Raw genomic sequence first — 19,671 nt, forward strand, 5'->3', positions numbered from 1 at the left:
AAAAAAGAAAATAACAGAACACCACTAGTCATCACATACAGCTCCCAAGTTAAAACAGTACAGCGCATCATCAGAGATCTACAACCTCTCCTAGACAATGGCAGTTCTCTTTCTCAAGCCCTGGGAGGAAGACCTTTCATTGCCTACAGACAGCCACCCAATTTTAAACAACTCCTCACCCACAATAATACCACCACAGACTTAACATGGACACTGGTACCAGAGCCTGCAGTCAACCCAGATGCCAACTTTGCTGCCACATACACCCGCACAACACCATCACTGGCCCCAACAACATCCAACATACCATCTCAGGACTATTTAATTGCTCATCTTCTAACATTGTGTATGCCATCAAATGCCAACAGTGCCCTTCAGCTCTCTATATTGGACAAACAGGCCAAACCCTACGCCAAAGGATAAATGGACATAAATCTGACATCAGGAATCACAAAACAGAGAAACCAGTAGGAGAACGCTTCAATCTCCCAGGACATTCTATACATGAGATGGATATACAATTATGAATGTGGGGAAACCCGGGCGTGAGTGTACACACAGTAATGTGAATCTAGCTGCATACATTATTATGGCCCTGCTGAATCATGAAATGGATGGGGTAGCTCACAATGGGCAAAATAACAAACGGTTTGCATTTGTTGCACTGAAGCAGTGCTTTAAAACCCCTAAATAAGAACTGTGGAGATTTGTTCATACAATTGGTAGTAGTGATATATAAGTAATTTTACTGCAGCCCTCAAGGAAAGCAAGGACCACGGAGAAGCATTTGCATACATCACTCTCTCCCTGTCGCCAGAGGTTCTGCACTGAAGTTCTTTCAGAATCTGGTGCTGCTCTTTCCCTTGCCAGTGCCGCCCTAGGGTTATTCAGGAACCTTGGAACAGAACAAGATTGGCTTCAGGCCGAAGCACCGGAAAAGGTGGTGGTTTGTGGGGTAGAAGGGTTAACCGTTATGGTCTTGTTCATCACGGGTGATGTGCTTCTGTGTTGTCTAATTTTAAACTATCTTTACCACAGTTTCATGTTAAAGGCCAGCAGAATGTATCAGTACAAGTCTTGGCTATAAATAAGTAAGACTCCTCAGTTTTCACCTCGCAAGAGGTAGGTGACTCAGAGCTGCCATAAATAACTCTTTATGATGATTCCCTTGCCCTTTAGCAAGCAAACAGTGTAGTACACAGCTGTGCCACATACAAGATGATGGATCACATAGTGTATGCCAGGGGTTCCCAACAAAATTTTCTCGAGGACCCCTCATCGAGCCGCTATTGTGACAAGGACCCCCATTAATTCCTAATCCTAAAATTAAAAAGTGAGAGCCAAATTAAGAGTCTTTTTATATTTTATATTTATACGTTTTTTACAGTTACAACAGAGTACTCCATCAGTATACAGTTAGTTTTAATTTTCAGTTCTTGATGAGATGAGTTAAATTTGTCCTTTGAGTTCATTATTTCTGAAATATTAGGTTCCAAACTTGAAACTTTCACTCCGAAATCCGACCGCATGTCGAGCCGATTCCTATATTTGTTTTTCATGAAACACATGGAAGAAAATGCCTGCTCACACCGATATGTGGTTGCAAATGGAAGGATCTTTTTCATTGCCTTATTTCCAAGTTTCTTGTTTACAAACACTACTGTTTTGCAAAGAGGCAGCGCACGCCAGGGAGGAGGGAGGGGAATGGAGAAGACAGGGTACCTGCGCAGTAGCGCACAAATGAAGCCGACGCGCACAAAGCATCTTGGGGAGGTGAGCGTTGGTAGAATACGCGTGCTGCCTCTTTGCAAAACAGTAGTGTTTGTAAAGCGCCATCTAACGGCATACAGCAGAACTACTGCCTCTATCTAATTCTAGTTTTGCGCTAGACTCTGCTCATGCAGGAAGCGGCCAAAACAAAAAAAACCTGTTATCATACGAAATATATTTAATATATTTTTTATTCTAATAGCATCTTGAGGACCCCTCTGGCATAGCTCGCGGACCCCTGGGGGTCCCCGGACCACCTGTTGGGAACCACTGGTGTATGCTAACTAGCAGGAATGAGTCTGTGAACAAGTAGCACAATTTTTTTTAAAAAAGGCACAAAGAGTCAATGTATAACATGGCCTTTTATGAAATTGGCATGGCTGTTCCTGAGTCAGTTCTGGCATTGTCCTGCTCAGAGCTTACAAAGTTCAAGTTTCAGAAGGGACCTCACCCATCTACTCTCTGCCCTGCTGTGCTTTGTCGTTCACAAACAATTGCTGTTTCCTAAATTAAATTTATAAAAAAAACCAATACAGATTTCAGGAAAATGAAATGCTGCATGGCAGTGTGAGAGACAAAAAGTGCCAGAGGGCATGAATGAGAGGGAGTTAATTTTTGAGGGGAGAACCCGTCATGATTCAAACTGGAAAGTAGCACCCTGTGTTAATAGGGATGAATATATTTGTTTGCAGGTGGAGATTTACACAATTCTACCTCACTGCATGAGAAACACGATGCTCCCTCTTAAGGTCTCTCTCATTGCTACAACTCCGTAGAATTACAGTGGTACTATAATTGCACTATATCATTATTTTATTCGTATTTTCTCCCTCCCCGAGAGATCAGCAAGTTATCCTTGCATGCAAGCCTCATTAAACTTATTGCCGTTCTCAAATGGATACCTTTAACAGGCAAGTGGTAGGCTGGGAACGCTGTCTTGGTCAATGATTCCATTTGTCAAATGGTGCTGTATATTGAGGTAAATGACAATTTATGCAGATAGGGGTATGTTTTGCTTCCCTCATTAATGATGTACTTTTCCCTTTCCATTTTTGCTTAAGGGCAATGCCATGCATTGTGTCTGCTATTGGAGGTGAAGTTACTGGTGCTATTTCCTGATTTTTACTGAGCTCCCAGCTATCCCTTCAAAAATAAGCTGTGTTTCCTACATTGCCGCTGCCATAAATCTGTTGAAACTCATTATTATTGTTTTGGTTCACACTCCCATTTTTAACAAGGCAGGCGCCCTCCATCCTTTTCTGTCGTTTTCAGTACTCCAAGTACATATTGCCTTTTTCAAGGTAGTTTTCTCCTTTTGAATTGTTTCGTTTGCATCCACAACATTTCTTTCCAGGGTTATTTTTCGCTTTCCAAAATTTCAGCTCCCGGTTCATATGTGTCACCTCTTTAGGATGCACTGTATCTTCTGATATTAGTTATCGCTGCTCATCCACTTAAATCAGGCATAGGCAAACTCCAGCCCTCCAGATGTTTGGGACTGCAATTCCCGTCATTCCTGATCACTGGTCTTGTTAGCTAGGGAGGATCAGAATTGTAGTCCCAAACATCTGGAGGCCCGGAATTTGCCTATCCCTGACTTAAATGCTTTAGAAAGTTGCTTGTTCACTATGCATTTCAATACCTCTTAAGACATAATAACCAAATTTTGCACAGTGGTCCCTGAGATCAAGTTGCGGGTTTTTGTCTGCTTGGATACAGTTGGATACCATTTTGAATCAAGATGGCGGGCCGAAGCATTCAAACCTGCACTGGTTTTAACCACTGATTCCGAAACTCTACTGATTTTTGGGTTTCATAGAATTCCTGAGCAACACTAGGTAATTAAGCTGCTAGTTTAATATAGGTAGGCAAAAAATATAACCTATTAGAATTATAAAGGTAACGGTAACGGGGGCCCTGACCATTAGGTCCAGTCGTGTCCAACTCTGGGGTTGCGGCGCTCATCTCGCTCTATAGGCCGAGGGAGCCAGCATTTGTCCACAGACAGATCCCGGGTCATGTGGCCAGCATGACAAAGCTGCTTCTGGCAAACCAGAGCAGCACACGGAAACGCCGTTTACCTTCCCGCCGGAGCAGTCCCTATTTATCTACTTGCACTTTGACGTGCTTTCGAACTGCTAGGTGGGCAGGAGCTGGGACCGAGCAACGGGAGCTCACCCCGTTGCAGGGATTCGAACCGCCGACCTTCTGATCAGCAAGCCCTAGGCTCAGTGGTTTAACCCACAGCGCCACCTGGGTCCCTATTAGAATTATAACATCTCATAAAATAGAAATTATTCATGAAGTTCACTTACAAAAGCTAGCTAGATGCATCTAGTATAATCTTATCTTTTACTTTGTTTCAATCCCTGAAATTGAAAGAGTACATCTTTGACTAAATTATACTGCTTTATTTCATTCTCCCCCCCCCCCGAAGTACTTGCAGTGTATTCCCTAGAACTAGCTATAGAGCCAGTTTGCAAAAAATAAATAAATGCTTAGTTAAGTTCTCACACATCTTTCCAAACATTCCATTTTATCTGTTCACATGTGCTCTGGCCAGCTGGAGCTGGGGGGGGCGCACGTGGTGGGGGAAATCCTATTGTATGAGTAGAACTTCACTCAACATTGGATTCAATTTTACTTTTTAAATGGTCTATGTGTGCAGTGCCGGATTTACGTATAAGCTAAACAAGCTATAGCTTTGTGTATACATAAATTTCCTTCAAAGTACAAGAAAAGTAAAAGTAAAAAAGAACATCAAAAAGTAAAGAAAAATAAAACAAAATGAAAACAAAAATAAAAATAAAGAAATTTTAGTTATGAGGTTATCCCCATTCTCTCTCGTACATTTCGTTACCTTGCTGTCTTATTTTTGATGTTAATTTAGCCAGGGCCGTCTCAAGCATGTCGGGCGCCCTGGTGCCGTGGTGTGTAGATCGCTCCGGCGCCCTCGCCCTGGTGGGTGGGTGCAGCATGCAGCACGGCTTCCGCGCCACCCAGCCTACCCCTAGAGCCGGCCCTGAATTTAGTTATCCCCATATATTCCACCATCTTCTTACGCCAGTCCTCTATCGTTGGAATTTGATCTTGTTTCCAAACCTGAGCTAAGGTTATTCTTGCACCTGTTGTCGCATAAAGGAATAATCATTTTTATATAGAATAGGATCATTCCCCACCCACCCCAGTTACAATGTTAAAACCCCAGTGCCTATCTATAAATATATGATGAAGCATCATACATAAGTGACTTGAAATCGCCAACAAGCTGACCGTTACAACATATTTATTTATTTATTTAATTTTCCTTGCGTTTATAGATATGTTGCACTTGATGTGGAATATAATTTATTCATTTATTTTATTTTACTTAAAATGGTGCTGAGGGTCACAGGGAGAAGAAGTTTGCAAAATTCACCTTCCTTCGCTTTATTGCATGATGTCAGTGGAGGGAAATCAATGGGCACAACCTGAAGCAGCTTAGCCTCAGAATAAAATGAATATCCAGGCTAAAATAAGTCTAAATATAAACACTAAAAGTACTGGGGAAATAAAAGGGGCTTAATCTGGTGCTGGAAGATAGGAAGTCATTTCCAGTGAGACTACAGCTATTGTGAGTACTTCTCTCTGTGTGTGATTTTAAATGTACTGGAAAAATCTGTTCCCTGCAGGACTGCATTTCTGAAAGAATGTTTGCCTATGCTTTAAAACTGTAGTCCTACAAACAGGCAGCTAAATTTAAAATATGTTAGCTGCTTCCCTTAGATCCTGAATATTAGCTTGTAATTTCATACTCGTTTTGTTCTTTGCATAATATAACAAAGAATTTCTGTGTCTAAACCATGCCAAAAATTATGTATTGTTCAAATGAACAGTATTCCTAACTGGAAGGATTTTGTGTTGCTTTAAAAACTGATAGCTGCGGTAGAAATGTTGTTTGTTTGTTTGTTTGTTTGTTTGTTTTTTAACATCCCTGGCATTCACCTTCCCATGACATTTTCTTCAGTTACCTTTTTGCTTTCAGTAGCCTTCACTTTTACAAGAGCAAATAAAGACTAAAGACAAGAAGCTTCAATTGGTTACAAGTTTATGAAAAAGGCTGAAATACATCAGAGGGGTTTCTGATAATTAACTTGAGGAAATTAAAACCCTTTACTCCACATTCAAGGCTTCTGCCTTCACAGTTTAATTAAAAATCCGAAGGTCTATTGATGCAATCCTGCTGACCGGCATTCCTGCTTATCAGAATAAATTGATGAAACACAAAGATTATATATATGAATCTTGCTTAGATCAATCTCAAAATAATGCAGATCTGAGTAAAAATAAATACAGAAAAACAACGCAGGTTTGAGCCTGTATCACTTGTGGTTCTCAGGCTTTGGCCCTGTGTCTTGAAATAGTTCAGACAAGAGATGGAAATAGCACTTATTAAAAGCCCTCTTAGTCAAGACTCCCTACCTTTTGGGGTGGATGATGATGATGATTTTATTCTTTATATGCCACTCCATCTGACTGGGTTGCCCCAGGTCCTTTGGGCAGCTTCCAGCAAAATATTAAAACACAATAAAACTTCAAACATTAAAAACTTCCCTGCCTTCAGATGTCTTCTAAAAGTCATATAGTTGTTTATCTGTTTGGCGTTTGATGGGAGGGTGTTCCACACTACCGAGAAGGCCCTCTGCCTGGTTCCCTGTAACCTCACTTGTCACAGTGAGGGAACCACCAGAAGGCCCTCGGAGCTGGACCTCAGTGTCTGGGCTGTGAATGATAGGGGTGGAGATGCTCCTCATGGGAGCTAGAAAGAAATAGTTCACGATAGTTTTGATAAGACTTGGGGGCTGCCTGTTCGTGTTTAATCTCCCTTGAGGTTTTATTTTTCATAGGTGGTGTTTTCATGGGGAATGTACATTGGTTGAATTTTTCTCTCTTGCTGAAACTTTGGCAGAAGGACCACTGCAGATCTGGGAAAATCTAAGCATTAGGGGGAGAATGGGAATGTTATACTTACCAAGAAGGCAAACCAGAGAGTAGGAATAAGTGAACATTCCTCGCAAAAGAGAGGTGTAAACAGTGGGGTCCCACAGAGAACTGTATTGAGATCAATGCTTTTTAACTAGTTCATAAATGATTTGGAGTTAGGGTTTTGAACAGTGAGGTGGCCAGGTTTGCAGGTGGCACTAAATCTTTTAGTTTGGTGAAAACATAGGCCTAGTCCACATGTTAAGCTAAGCTAAATCATGGCTTGGGAAAAGAGGGCGGTGCCCAGTTAGCTGTGAGGTGGCTGCCCAAGGGAGGCAGGAGGGGAGGGGGTGTCAAGTTGCAGAAAATATTCATGGGGGGGGCAGCATCCCTACATATTTTATTGAGGGAGGGCCAAAGGGACCAGGGCCCCATAGAGTTGGCACCTTTGCCCACAAGGGAGACCAGTTACCTTTTACAATTGCTGGGCAATCAATAGATGACTTTTCCATGGCAATCTCCCTGGATATTTATTTGTTCTCCCCCCACCTTCAGTCACCCATGAATGTGGGTGACCCATTACATTGTAAGTAGCCAGGTAAGTACTGTAGACACGGGTGGCGCTGTGGTCTAAAATTGGGCTTGCCGACCAGAAGGTTGGAGGTTCGAATCCGTGCGACCGAGGGTGAGCTCCCGTTGCTCTGTCCCAGCTCCTGCCAACCTAGCAGTTCGAAAGCGCACCAGTGCAAGTAGATAAATAGGTACCGCTGTGACGGGAAGGTAAACAATATTTCCATGTGCTCTGGCACTCGTCATAGTGTCCCATTGCGCCAGTAGCAGTTTAGTCATGCTGCCCACATGACCTGGAAAGCTCCCTTGGCCTGAAAAGCGAGGTGAGTGCCACACCTCATAGTTGCCTTTGACTGGACTTAACCGTTCAGGGGTCCTTTACCTTTACCTTTTTTTACCTAAGTAGTCAGTGAATTGCTTCTGAAGACTGACTTTTGCAAATACTGTTGCAGGAAGTAATATGAAACAACATTGTCTACAGGTTTCCTTGGCATGATGGATTCTACAGCTATGGTGCTTCAGATATACAATACACAAAAGTGTGTTTGTTTGTGTGTGCGCACATGTCTGTAATTTTAAACTGAGTATATTACGTTTCCTTTAAATTTGCAAACCACAGGAGGGCAGTAGTGCATTACGATAACAAAGCAAATACGCAGCGGTTGCTTTAAAACATCTCTTAAGAATTAAATCAGGTTGTTGGGATCCTAATGTAAGAAATCACAACTGCATACATTTATTTATGTGTTTGTTTGTTTGTTTGTTTGTTTATTACTGCGGACCACATAATTGTGATTTCATGCCATTATTTTTATATGTAGCATATAATACTGCAGGTAGTCTCTGTTCTGCTTTAAGCTATAATTAAGCTATAATTTGTCTTCTTACTCTATGGTAGAAGCAGCAATATAGTGAGTGAAGCAATATGGGAGACTCATTAATCTGATTCGGGAACATTTCTCTTCCTAATGCTTAATGGCACAGTATGCAATCCAGGCAATAGGAATTGATTTTTTTAAAAAAGTTCCACTTATGTCATGGGGAAATGTTTAACACATATTCTATCTCTCCCTCCATATACATTAAAGCATATTAGGAAAATAACATAGACTGCTGCTTTAATACGTAAACTAGTATTATCCTGGGTGTCCAGGAAGATACACGGGCTTGAAAAGAGGCTTCCCTATTTGGGTAGGGAAGATCTGGGAACTTAAAAAAAAAGTTATTGCCTAATTTCCAATGATTACCTAGAGTGGCAGTTCCTAGTTGCAGCACTCAATCCCTTTGGACTCCTCCCTGTCATGTGAACAACTCCACTCTCTCCCGGTAGAGCAGGATTGGGCAACCTGCTCACTCCCCCAGTGTATTTGGCTTGATTTTATGGCGGTGGCAAGAAAGGGCAGCAGGAAGAGAAAAAAGGGTTGGCAGAAAGAAAGACAGGGACACACCTTTTGTTCCAGCCCTGCTCGCTTTTTGCTCTTCTCCCTACTGGTGTGCAGCCCCTGAACCAATGACTTTCAACAGGGACTGAAGTCCTCAACATGAAAATGCCTATCCCTGCTATTCATCATTCTACACCAGGGATAGCAAACGTGGATCGTGGGCATTGAAATTCCCAAATCCCCTCAGCCCCAGCCAGCACAGCTCAGTGGTCAGAGGTCATGGGAGTTGTAGTCCAACAACATCTGGAGGGCACCATGTTGGCCACCCCGTTTTGCACCCTTTTACCCCCTCCCAGTGCCGAAGATAGAGCTCAGTTGTATTCCTAGACTGCTGTGGGGAACAGGTAGAATTATGGGAGTGCTACACCCCATGATCTCTTTCCTCACTTGGTGCTTTCAACCAGAAACATGTTATTTTACTCATTTCCTATGGCATTCCTCATGTTATTCCATCTAGCCCAGTCTTTACCCAGTAGAAGCCATTCATAGCTGCCAAGTACCCCGTTTTCCCCGGGAAACCCCCGTTTTTACTTACCTTTTCCCGGTGGTCCCCCGTATCACTTCGTCTCCTGTTTTTCTCTGTTATTTTCTCCTGCCGGTGGCCATTTCGCCCCCCCCCCCCGATTTGCCCTTCTATGGGCACAAAAAATGGCCACCGCCGGCTTCAAAAGTTGCATCTACGCATGCCCGGAAGTGCATAGATGCGACTTCCGGTGTTGGCGGCGGCCATTTTTGGTGCCCATAGATGGGCGGGGCGACACCGGAAGTTGCGTCGACGCACTTCCAGTCATGCGTAGAAGCTACTTTTGAAGCCGGTGGCGGCCATTTTTGGTGCCCATAGAAGGGCAAAGTGACACCGGAAGTTACGTCGACGCAACTTCCGGTGTCACACGGCTGCCGGTCCCGGATTCTGCAGTCTGGGACTTGGAAGGTAAGGCCATTGTCTTCTTTTAGTTGTCTTGGCTCCTAGGCTGAACACATGTGTGTGTGTGTGTGCACACACACGCACACACACACACACACAGAGGCTGGTAACCTCCTCTCTAATTAGTAAGAGAATAGCTAAGTCACCCATCCCTCTCTCTTGTTTTTAAATCAACAGCAGGGACATAGACAAACTCTGATTTCTGTCACTCAAAGCTCAATAACATTTTGGGGATCTATCTGGGCTTTGCTTTTTGCTGCATTGGTCACATACTGTTTATATCTAGATGTCTAGATCACATACTGTTTATATCTAGATGTCTATATCTAGATATTATATCTAGATCACTAGATGTCGTTGAAGTGATTGTTCACCAAAAAGAGACTACAGAAAACATAGGTTCATATTCCAGTGTATTAGATGAAAACACAAACATAAACCCATTTTTCATGTTTTCTATGTACTGAAGAGAAGGCAGGCAAGAGAGCTCCTTCGAGATTGTCTTAAACATGTTACTATGACAACAGGCATACTGTGCCTTCTCAAATGGACTAGATAGTAGTCTTGCTACTATTTGCAGTTAGTTGTAGTGTGACTCATAGATTTAATTAAAACGTAGCACAAAAGCAAAGTGCTTTCTCCTTCTTGTCCATGGGTTCCTTCCTCCACTTCCTGGGTTTATTATTATTATTATTAGTTTGCTTTTTGTTTTTTGCTAAGCATTGTTTGCTGGGGTAAGAGGAATCGGCAAATTTGTGGTTCAAGCCAACCTCTAAACCATGGTTTGCAGGCCCGCATCAAACTGCAAGTTCAAATCATGGTTTGGAGACAAGATGCAGTACCAGACTTTAGTTACTTTAAACTGAACCCAGAATATTTTGTATAGAAAAAATGAGGATGTGTGTATGACATTTCGGCGCAATGGATGAAGTATGATTGCCACTGAAGTTAATAGTTCTGTTTTGAACTATTTGCAACTGTTAACAGTCATGGCTCTCCCCACCCAAAAAAATCCTGGGTTCCAGTGTGTCTCCAAGCTATTTTTCCTAACCCCTTTAACAAACTACGGTTCCCAGAATTCTATGGGCGGAGCCATAACTTTGAAGAGTGCTTTAAATGTATGGTATGGATGCAACCATGGTTACTTCTCTGCTTGAGTATAACAGATTGGCTTTTGAATTCAGGAAAGCACCCTGGTCCGCTTCCCTCTAGTCCAGGCATCCCCAAACTTCAGCCCTCCAGATGTTTTGGACTACAATTCCCATCTTCCCCAATCACTGGCCCTGTTAGCTAGGGATCATGGGAGTTGTAGGCCAAAACATCTGGAGGGCCGCAGTTTGGGAATGCCTGCTCTAGTCTGTAATGAACCTGCAGACACAATTCTTGAAATTGTGAAATGCACAAATTAGGGGAAAATATATCAGTTTCTGAAGATATACTTCTGAAGATACCCATTCCTGTTTTTTCCCCCATGAAGGCAAGCTAACATGTTTTGTGGCAGTGCTATTGGTACATGCCCTTCTAAGGATTAATTTGCTAGCAGACAAAGCATCAGGACTGGGCTATGATCACTTTTCTCCTCCTGTTGAGTTGGGAGGGTATGTTCTTGCTACTTCTCTGTGAAGGAATGCTCCCCATAAAATACTTGCAGGTAAAATCCAAAGAGAGTTGTTGAGTAGATAAAGTGAATGGAACCCCCTATGATTGTACCAGTTGGGACTGGGGTTTGTAGTTTGTTTTTTGCTTATAGAATTATAGTGGTTTTGTTCAATGCCAAAAAGTCTTAACTTGCCTGTGGTTACAGGGTAAAAGAAAGGTCCAAGATAAGGTGCGTCCAAACCAAAGAAAGTAAGACTATTTGCATGTCTTGGGATTTTTCTACCTTCTTCGTGGTGCAACTAATTTCCATTTGAAATCTGCATTTGAAGTTTGTCTGCTAGATTTAACATGGGTTTTTCATTTCGTTTTACTAAGAGATATTAACATGTGTAGTGTCAATATGCAAGAGAGTTTCTAATAATGACAAATCATCAAAAAAGAGATTCCGATAGTTATCTCCTGGGCAGCTTTATGTATAGTTTTAACCTGCTTTGGCTTGCACTTAAAGCAGGATCCGATGTGTAATGAAAAGCTCCCCAGCCAACTGGCACAGGTCTTGCATGCCTGAAAGGAGACCAGAACAGACTTTGCCCCTTCTGTGCTGTTGGCTAAAATCTGAAAGCCCAGCTGTGTTACGCAGAGGAATGAGGAAATCTGCGATCCTAATAAGTTCTGCTGAACCAGGGGAGGACTATGAATGTATCCCACCATTAGCAGATAGTACACAGAGTACCTGATGGTATCGGACTATAAAGTGTATATTTTCCAGTGGTATTTTGCTTCTTCAGAAAGCACTGTTTTCTGAAACATTAACATGAAAACCCAAAGGGCAAAAGCAGTGCTCTGAGTTTTATATTGAACACAACTTTTTTCTCCTTATTTAAATGTCTACCTATAGCACCTTCTCTGGCTAAGACAGAGTAAGTCTATTGCATGGTATTCTGCCTGAAGTCTATTCGGCATGCATTGCATATTGCATGGTGAGATTTCGCTTGTGATACAGCGTGACAGAATATTGTGATTCAGAGGCTTAAAAGCTCTCTGAGTTCTTCATAACCATATATATATATATAAACAAATCTTTAAAAAGGCCCTCCATTTTATCACTAAGATATACGTTAAAATATTTTTATCTTTATTGATTTTTGTGCTGTGCCAAAAATCTGTTTCATATATTGATAACTTACTAAAAAGGGATGATGGCTATGAAAAATATTCAAGTGAAGGTTCTTATCCTAATAAATTATGTTGAACTCAATTAAAACCCTTTGGGATTATTCCCCATCTGATGGATATACTGTGTCAGGTTTGATAGATTTATAGGATACTTGCTTCCTTTTAACCTCAGTTCAAAGGTCAGGAGCCAGCCTTGGGGATACACACTATAAATAATATTTTCTGCCTGGAGTAATATGGGGCATATGCTATAATGCAATAATTTTCATATTCTTTATCCTGAAAATGGATACATTTTGTGATATTTCATATTCTGTAATTTGGCTCCAATATGTTTTTTAAAAAATTGCTTGCACTTGCTTCAGGCAAGAACCTAATGTTTGGAGAATGATGATTGGTTGTCCCCAATAATTGGGAGTGGGTTCTCTGGATGGAAATTAAAGCTTCCTAGCTCCTTTTGTAGATCTAGCAATGTAAGACATGTATCCCAGTATTACCTGTTGTCTTGTCAGTTACCTTTACAAATTCCTCCAGATTTTGTACCCAGTCCTGGTTCCATTGAACTCTGTAGCAAAAATTAGTGGGACAGGATTACACTCTTTATTATCTTTGTGTTCTTACCGATATCTTGGACCCATTTTGATCTGCTTTCAGGCCAGAGTTTAGCTCTGAAACAGACTTGATCACTCTGGTTGATTCCTTATACCAGGGGAATGATAAATATTTATTCGTCTTGACCTCTGAATGGCTTTTGATACTATGATATTCTCCTGGAACGGCTCTGTTACACTCCTACCTGCAAGATCATTGCCAGAGCATAGCACTGGGAGACAGCTGCTCAACCTTGTGATGATTATGCTGTGGGGGTCTGCAGGGTTCAGTATTGTCCCTTATGCCTTTTAACATCTATACAAAGCTTCCATAAGAGGTCATCCAGAGATCTGGAGGGTGGTATATGGACAACACCATAATAGCCATTATGACATGGTGTGAGGATTCATTGACTTTTTGTGTAGTGGTTGTGGCTTTAAACACAACCTTTTATTCAAGTAATTGGGGCTACTCTTTGCTTACTGTTATTGTTTTTATTATTATTATTATCTATCAATCATCTATCGCCATCTTAATTTGACTTGGGCATAAAACACTCAAATCTGAGTTTACAGTTCTAAGAATTTTCTGTTCTGGTAAAAGTCCTTTGCAGTCTGCGTTTTTCTTTTCTTTTCTCAGTTGATTTTCTGTGTGCCACTTATGAGGAGTATACTACATTTAACCAATTGATGTTGCCAGTGAAGTTATTAGTGAAATGATACAGTGAAAATTTGTTGAAGCATTTCTGACTCTACACATCACCTTTGTCTGTAATTTTTTTTGGGGGGGGGACAGGACTTTTTGAAGCAGCTAGAAAATCCCATTATTCATGCTTCTTTTATTAAAATGATTGGATGTTAATTTTAGGCACAAAAATGGCAAGGGGTTTCCTAGAGGTTCCTCTAACCCAGAGGTCGGCAAACTAAGGCCCGGGGGGCCAGATCAGGCCCAATTGCCTTCAGGATCCGGCCCATGGACTGTTCTTGGATCGGCGTGGGGATTCTGTTCATTCTGGCTGCGCCATTTTTTTCCCTGTGCCATTCCATTCCCCCCCTACACAGACACACTCTTCACTGCTGCTTTTAAATTTTATTTAGCCTAAAGGATGCATTTGCAAATCATAAACATCTCATAACAAATGCTTTGAGTGCAACAATATTTTTCCCACTGAGAACAATTTTTTGATTGAAAATCAAATTTGTTGGTGGTAATTGGTCAGAAAATAAGTCTCTTAATGTGGGTTGCTATAATATGCTGTCCGTTGAGAGTTAAATCTTTCTTTCCAAAAAAGCATGTCACATGTTGTGAAAAACATCACTATGAAGAGCGGATTTCAACTGAAACATTTCAAAATGTTTTGTATATGCTGCAACATATTAAATGCATGAATTTTATTAAGGACACTCTTCATGTTTTGAAAGGGAAGCTCTCAAATCAATTGATTTGAGGGATTTTGGCATGAAGGTAATACTTTCTTTTGATTTTGTTCTCTTGGGTGAGAGAAGTTGCTTCTATCTAGTCGTGCAGATTATTACCACTTATAACAATACCCACAATATTGTTGGAATGGGTCTTTTGAATTTGTGCCTATGCAATATTTTGCGCAGTTCCTTCTCTGAGAACAAACCTTCAGATTAATCCCATGCAGGCATTTGCCTGGTTCAGGCTATGTCCCAGTTGCTCAGTCCCAGCTTCTGCCAACCTAGCAGTTCAAAACCATGCCAGTGCAAGTAGATAAATAGGTACCACTGCAGTGGGAAGGTAAAAAACATTTCTGTGCACTCTGGTTTCCATCACAGTGTTCCGTTGGGCCAGAAGCAGTTTAGTCATGCTGGCCACATGACCCGGAAAGCTATCTGTGGACAAACGCCAACTCCCTCAACCTGAAAGCGAGATGAGCGCTGCAACCCCATAGTCACCTTTGACTGGACTTTACCTGTACCTTTACCTATGAGTAGAAGTGGAGAGTGATGAGGATGCAGCTAGTACTCTCATTCCTACTCTCTCTCTCATTGCACAAGGGTCAAAATAATAGCTTTGAAAGCAAAGTGCAAACCTTACAGCTATATTCTTTATTTATTTAGAAAGCCAGACTTGGACCTTCAGCTAACAAAGTCATATCTCCAATTGAAGACCGGAGCTGTAGTTTACCATCCAATAACCTTGATCAGGTTAAGCTGACAGATTTCAACTTTCTCATGGTGCTTGGAAAGGGGAGTTTTGGGAAGGTAGGAAGCCTTGATTATTTCTTCTCATGTGCCTTATTTTAAGGGGTTTTGTGTTTTACTCAAATGAATAATACACAGGGGTGGCGGTGGGGGAGCCACAACAATTAAAGGATAAGTAGGAATGCTGAATGTATGAAGGAAGAGAGTCAGTGTTCCCATTGCTTGATAAAGGGAAGAACTGTGCTAAACAGAATTAGTAACTACTGGGCATGTGTCTCCAGAAAAGCAGACTTAATATCCTCATAGGTGTGCTGTTGTGCTCATAGTGAGTATAGAATAGGGGATGCAAGTTATCAATCAATTATTGTATTGGATGGTAAAGAATTCAATAGCTGCTCTTAACTGCACCGAATACCCTCACATGTCATAATTCCTTGCCTGGTGCCTGATTCCAAATGACATCTGTATTCAAGACCTCACCTAAGAAAAGTAACATTCGTGAACAGCTCAACATCATGCATATAGGAGTCCACACTGCCAGCATTCGAGAAAGGAGGATAATAGCTCAACCCCTTTTTTCCCCATTTCTGAATGAGATGCATCTTTAATTGCTTAATGGCTGAAAATGTTGCAGACCATTCCTTAAATTCCTTCTCATAAGAAGCATTCTAGAGATGGCCATGCAACTTTATGATTAAAAATTGAATTTACAAGAGTAGGAAGGTCTTCTAATTCAGGTATTAGCCACTAAGCAACCTGCTATTGTTCTGTTACCTTAATGGTGTTAAATAAAAGAAGATGTAATCTCTACATCAAAAAATATGTACATATTCCTGGGAGATGTTATTGGTTGTTGAGAGCTGATGCAGTTCCATATATATATACACATACACACACACAAAAAACTGATTGTGTAGCATAGCTTCATTGTATAACAGTAAGATTTTAGTAAGCATTTGTTTACACTTCCTTAGACCAGGAGACAAATCACCAGGGATGCTTGTCTATAGATTTTTATAAAAAATAACCTGTCTCTTGTAGCCATCAAATTTTCCACCCTCTCCTTTGTGCAGGTGATGTTGGCAGAACGAAAAGGGACAGAAGAACTGTATGCAGTCAAAATATTGAAAAAAGATGTGGTGATTCAGGATGATGATGTAGAGTGTACCATGGTTGAAAAGAGAGTTCTAGCCTTGCAGGACAAGCCTCCTTTCCTAACCCAGCTTCATTCTTGCTTCCAGACTGTGGTATGTGACCCTGATTTCTTCTGACTCCTGCTACTATTAAGTTGTCTGCCAAGGTCAACACTCTTGGCACTGCCTTTCAGTAACATTCACAACAAACCTCTGGGCTCTTTGAATACTGTACCTCAATGAGATTTAGATGGCAATGATAATTTAGTTAACAAATTGTTAAAATAAGGACAGAGTCTTGAATATACAGGCTCTGGGTGGAATTCATCATACCACAATGTGCTGTATGCATGCATGGAACAGGGGCCATTCACACAACAAGACTTTCCTGCCCCCCTCCACCCCCTGCACACACCCTAGACCTGTTCTGCGGTTCCCCAACCAGCCAGAGCAGATTTAGGGGTGTGGGTTGCACAGGGGGGACTAGAGAGGCGGAAGCCTCATTGTGTGAGAAGACTCTGGTCCATGCATGGAACAATTTGGTTGAATCCCATCCTCTTCATTTTGTCATTGAACTAGGCTTGCCATATGTCAAGTGTTTTCCTGACATACTGGTAAGCCTTAAGCAACATCTTTGCTTAAAAATGGCTACCTCTGGAACCCTTGCGGTAGATATGTCAAACTTATGAAACTCATCATTGGCTTTCTCATGCAAGTTCAGTTTAACTTGAACTGATGATGCACAAGAAAACTAGTCAGTTCATCCATGCACACATACATTACATGATGCGTGTTAGCGGGTGCCCAGCATGTGTGAAATGGCTGTTCCAGAACTACTAGCACAGGCAGAATTTTTATTATGCTTCTCGGTGAAGACAGTTCACAGGCTGAGCTTACAAGTGACCATGCACCAGACTTCAGTGAACTCTGCCACTTTATTCTCCTAGCAACTTCTCAGATGCCATTCTGAACTACAACCTTGAATGAATAACGGTTTCATTCTGACATTCTGTCTTCCATTCCATATTCTCCCAGATGGAATTGGATTTGGAATAAAGGAAATAAGCATTATAGAATTAAGAATGGGAGGGGAACCCTATTTCCGTACAAAAGATATGAACATGTCATTGAGTAAGCATATGCAGTAAAGCAATGTAATGCTTATTTAAAATTTTAATTTAATTGCGAGTTTTGTAAGAGATATATCTCTATTACACAACCCCAAAATAAATCTCGAAAGTTGTGATTTGCCCACATTAATTAAAATAATGAAATTTGCTGGGGGCATCCACTTGAAAACAAAGAAAGGAAATTTCTTTTTCTAAAAAATTAAATTAATGATGCTGTGGCAAAGGAATAAAAACGAATGTATAAAAACTAGAATAGGAATGCTAAATTAATGAGTTTCTGGTACAGTGTGTTCTAAATATACTTCAAACTGTTTGACAGTTGATGAAGCAATTAATAGACATAAGGAAAAGAAATCATAAGGGTAGCTCTAATTGGGAAGTAAATTTAACCACTTCTATGTGACACTAAGTTGGATTCTATCTCCCTCCCCCAGCTGGGTGTCTTGTGTGGGTGATCTGCGTGTCCTGCCCTATATCTGGCACCGGTTCCATTTATTTTCTGTAAAAAACAGAAATTTAGGTAAATTAAAATCAACACTGCAATATCAATTTATTTGTTCCTTATTTTGTCTCAGAAATAATGATTGGGGGGAGGAGGCTCCCACCCACCCCCTCAGTGACAGGCTCAATAATCAAGTATCATTATGAAAAGCCAATATGCGTTTGTCTACCAAACAGAAGAGCATTTACGTTATTATAGCTATACACTATGTTATTGTTACATGACTTGTCTGTGCTGCTGTGTTCTAATAATAAAGTCATACCTCGGTTTAAGTACGCTTCGGTTTGAGTACTTTCAGTTTAAGTACTCCGCGGACCCGTCTGGAACGGATTAATCCACTTTCCATTACTTTCAATGGAGAAGTACGCTTCAGGTTAAGTACACTTCAGGTTTAAGTACGGACTTCCAGAACCAATTACACTCATACTTCGGGTTAAGTATGCTTCAGGTTGAGTACTCCACGTACCCATCTGGAACGGATTAATCCACTTTCCATTACTTTCAATGGGAAAGTTCACTTCAGGTTAAGTACGCTTCAGGTTAAATACAGACTTCCGGAACCAATTGTGTACTTAAACCGAGGTACCACTATCCAGATTTGTGTTCAGTATAGATCTGCTTAAGATTTCTCTTAACGATTTCATAGTGACAGGTCTCTGCTGCCTGATATATATTTTGCTTTCACTTTGTGTGCCAGGATCGCCTATATTTTGTCATGGAGTACGTGAATGGCGGTGACCTTATGTATCATATCCAGCAAGTAGGAAAATTCAAGGAGCCTCAAGCCGTGTGAGTGTCTCTTTCTCTGTTCGTTTTCAGATCAGAGTTGTCATTTAATATTTTGTTCTAGGGCTATATTTGTCCTCTTTCCTTCCCATCCCCACCCTGTCCCCTTTACTAGGGTGTGTCGTTGGCAACCCTACGCAGTAACTCTGGCTTCCGAAAGCTCGTCGGTATTACGCAGATTTGTGAACTGCTCAGAACAATTACATTCTAGGCGCCAGTCATTTCCGTTATCTTCATGTAATTAAGTCACTGAGCATTTGGCAAGGAAATGTATTTCTTGGATCTCTGTATCATGTGCGACTCTTAAACAAGCTAAGCAACAGTGGCAGTCACCAAAATTAGATACTGTAGTGCTATCCTGTTCACACAGCTTTTGTCAGGTTGTATTATATTTCTTTTCAGCTTTGTGTAACACTCTGGGCTGATACTGATAACTCTCCTTCAGGAGAGAAAGGGACATAGGCCCTTCCAGGATGAGGCCCCTGGTAACCAGCCAGAGAGCCCTGAGGGATCGAAAAGAGCAAGGAAGGACATAAAGCAGGGGTCTGGAACCTTAACTCCAGGCCCAAATGCAGACCTCTCTATTTGGCCCACAGGACACTCTCCAGCCCACATGCCTTTCTTGACACATTCCTTGAGTTATTTTGCTGGCTGTAATAAAGCCCAACAACAACAACAACAACAACAACAAGCAGCCTCCCATACATGCACACAAACAGAAGAGGGGGGAGCCTGAACAATTTTCAAATAGGGAGAGGCTAGGGTTGCCAGACTCAATAGAGGACAGGACTTCTGTGCCTTTAATTGCACTGCTCTCTTTTGAGTCTGGAAACCTTAAAGAGAAACCAGCAGACCCTTTGTTTAATTTCCAAGCAAAGGGTTTGCTGGTTTCTCTTTAAGGTTTCCAGACTCAAAAG

At 41.4% G+C, this 19,671-nt stretch overlaps 1 protein-coding gene across 3 annotated transcripts in view; it reads left to right on the plus strand.

Annotated features, from left to right (window-relative positions):
* Positions 1–19,671, plus strand: part of PRKCA (protein kinase C alpha) — a 211,982-nt gene that overhangs the window by 166,518 nt on the left and 25,793 nt on the right. For all 3 annotated transcript variants that reach the window (XR_009557213.1, XR_004691854.2, XM_035104019.2), the window contains exons 9-11: positions 15,120–15,263; positions 16,277–16,450; positions 18,666–18,757. Coding sequence is in view for 1 of the 3 variants with exons in the window: in XM_035104019.2 (XP_034959910.1) it covers positions 15,120–15,263; positions 16,277–16,450; positions 18,666–18,757 (410 nt within the window). In the remaining 2 variants the exon portion in view is untranslated. The remainder of the gene's footprint in view (positions 1–15,119; positions 15,264–16,276; positions 16,451–18,665; positions 18,758–19,671) is intronic.

This window comes from Zootoca vivipara, chromosome 2, assembly GCF_963506605.1.
Source record: "Zootoca vivipara chromosome 2, rZooViv1.1, whole genome shotgun sequence".
Lineage (NCBI taxonomy): Eukaryota > Metazoa > Chordata > Lepidosauria > Squamata > Lacertidae > Zootoca > Zootoca vivipara.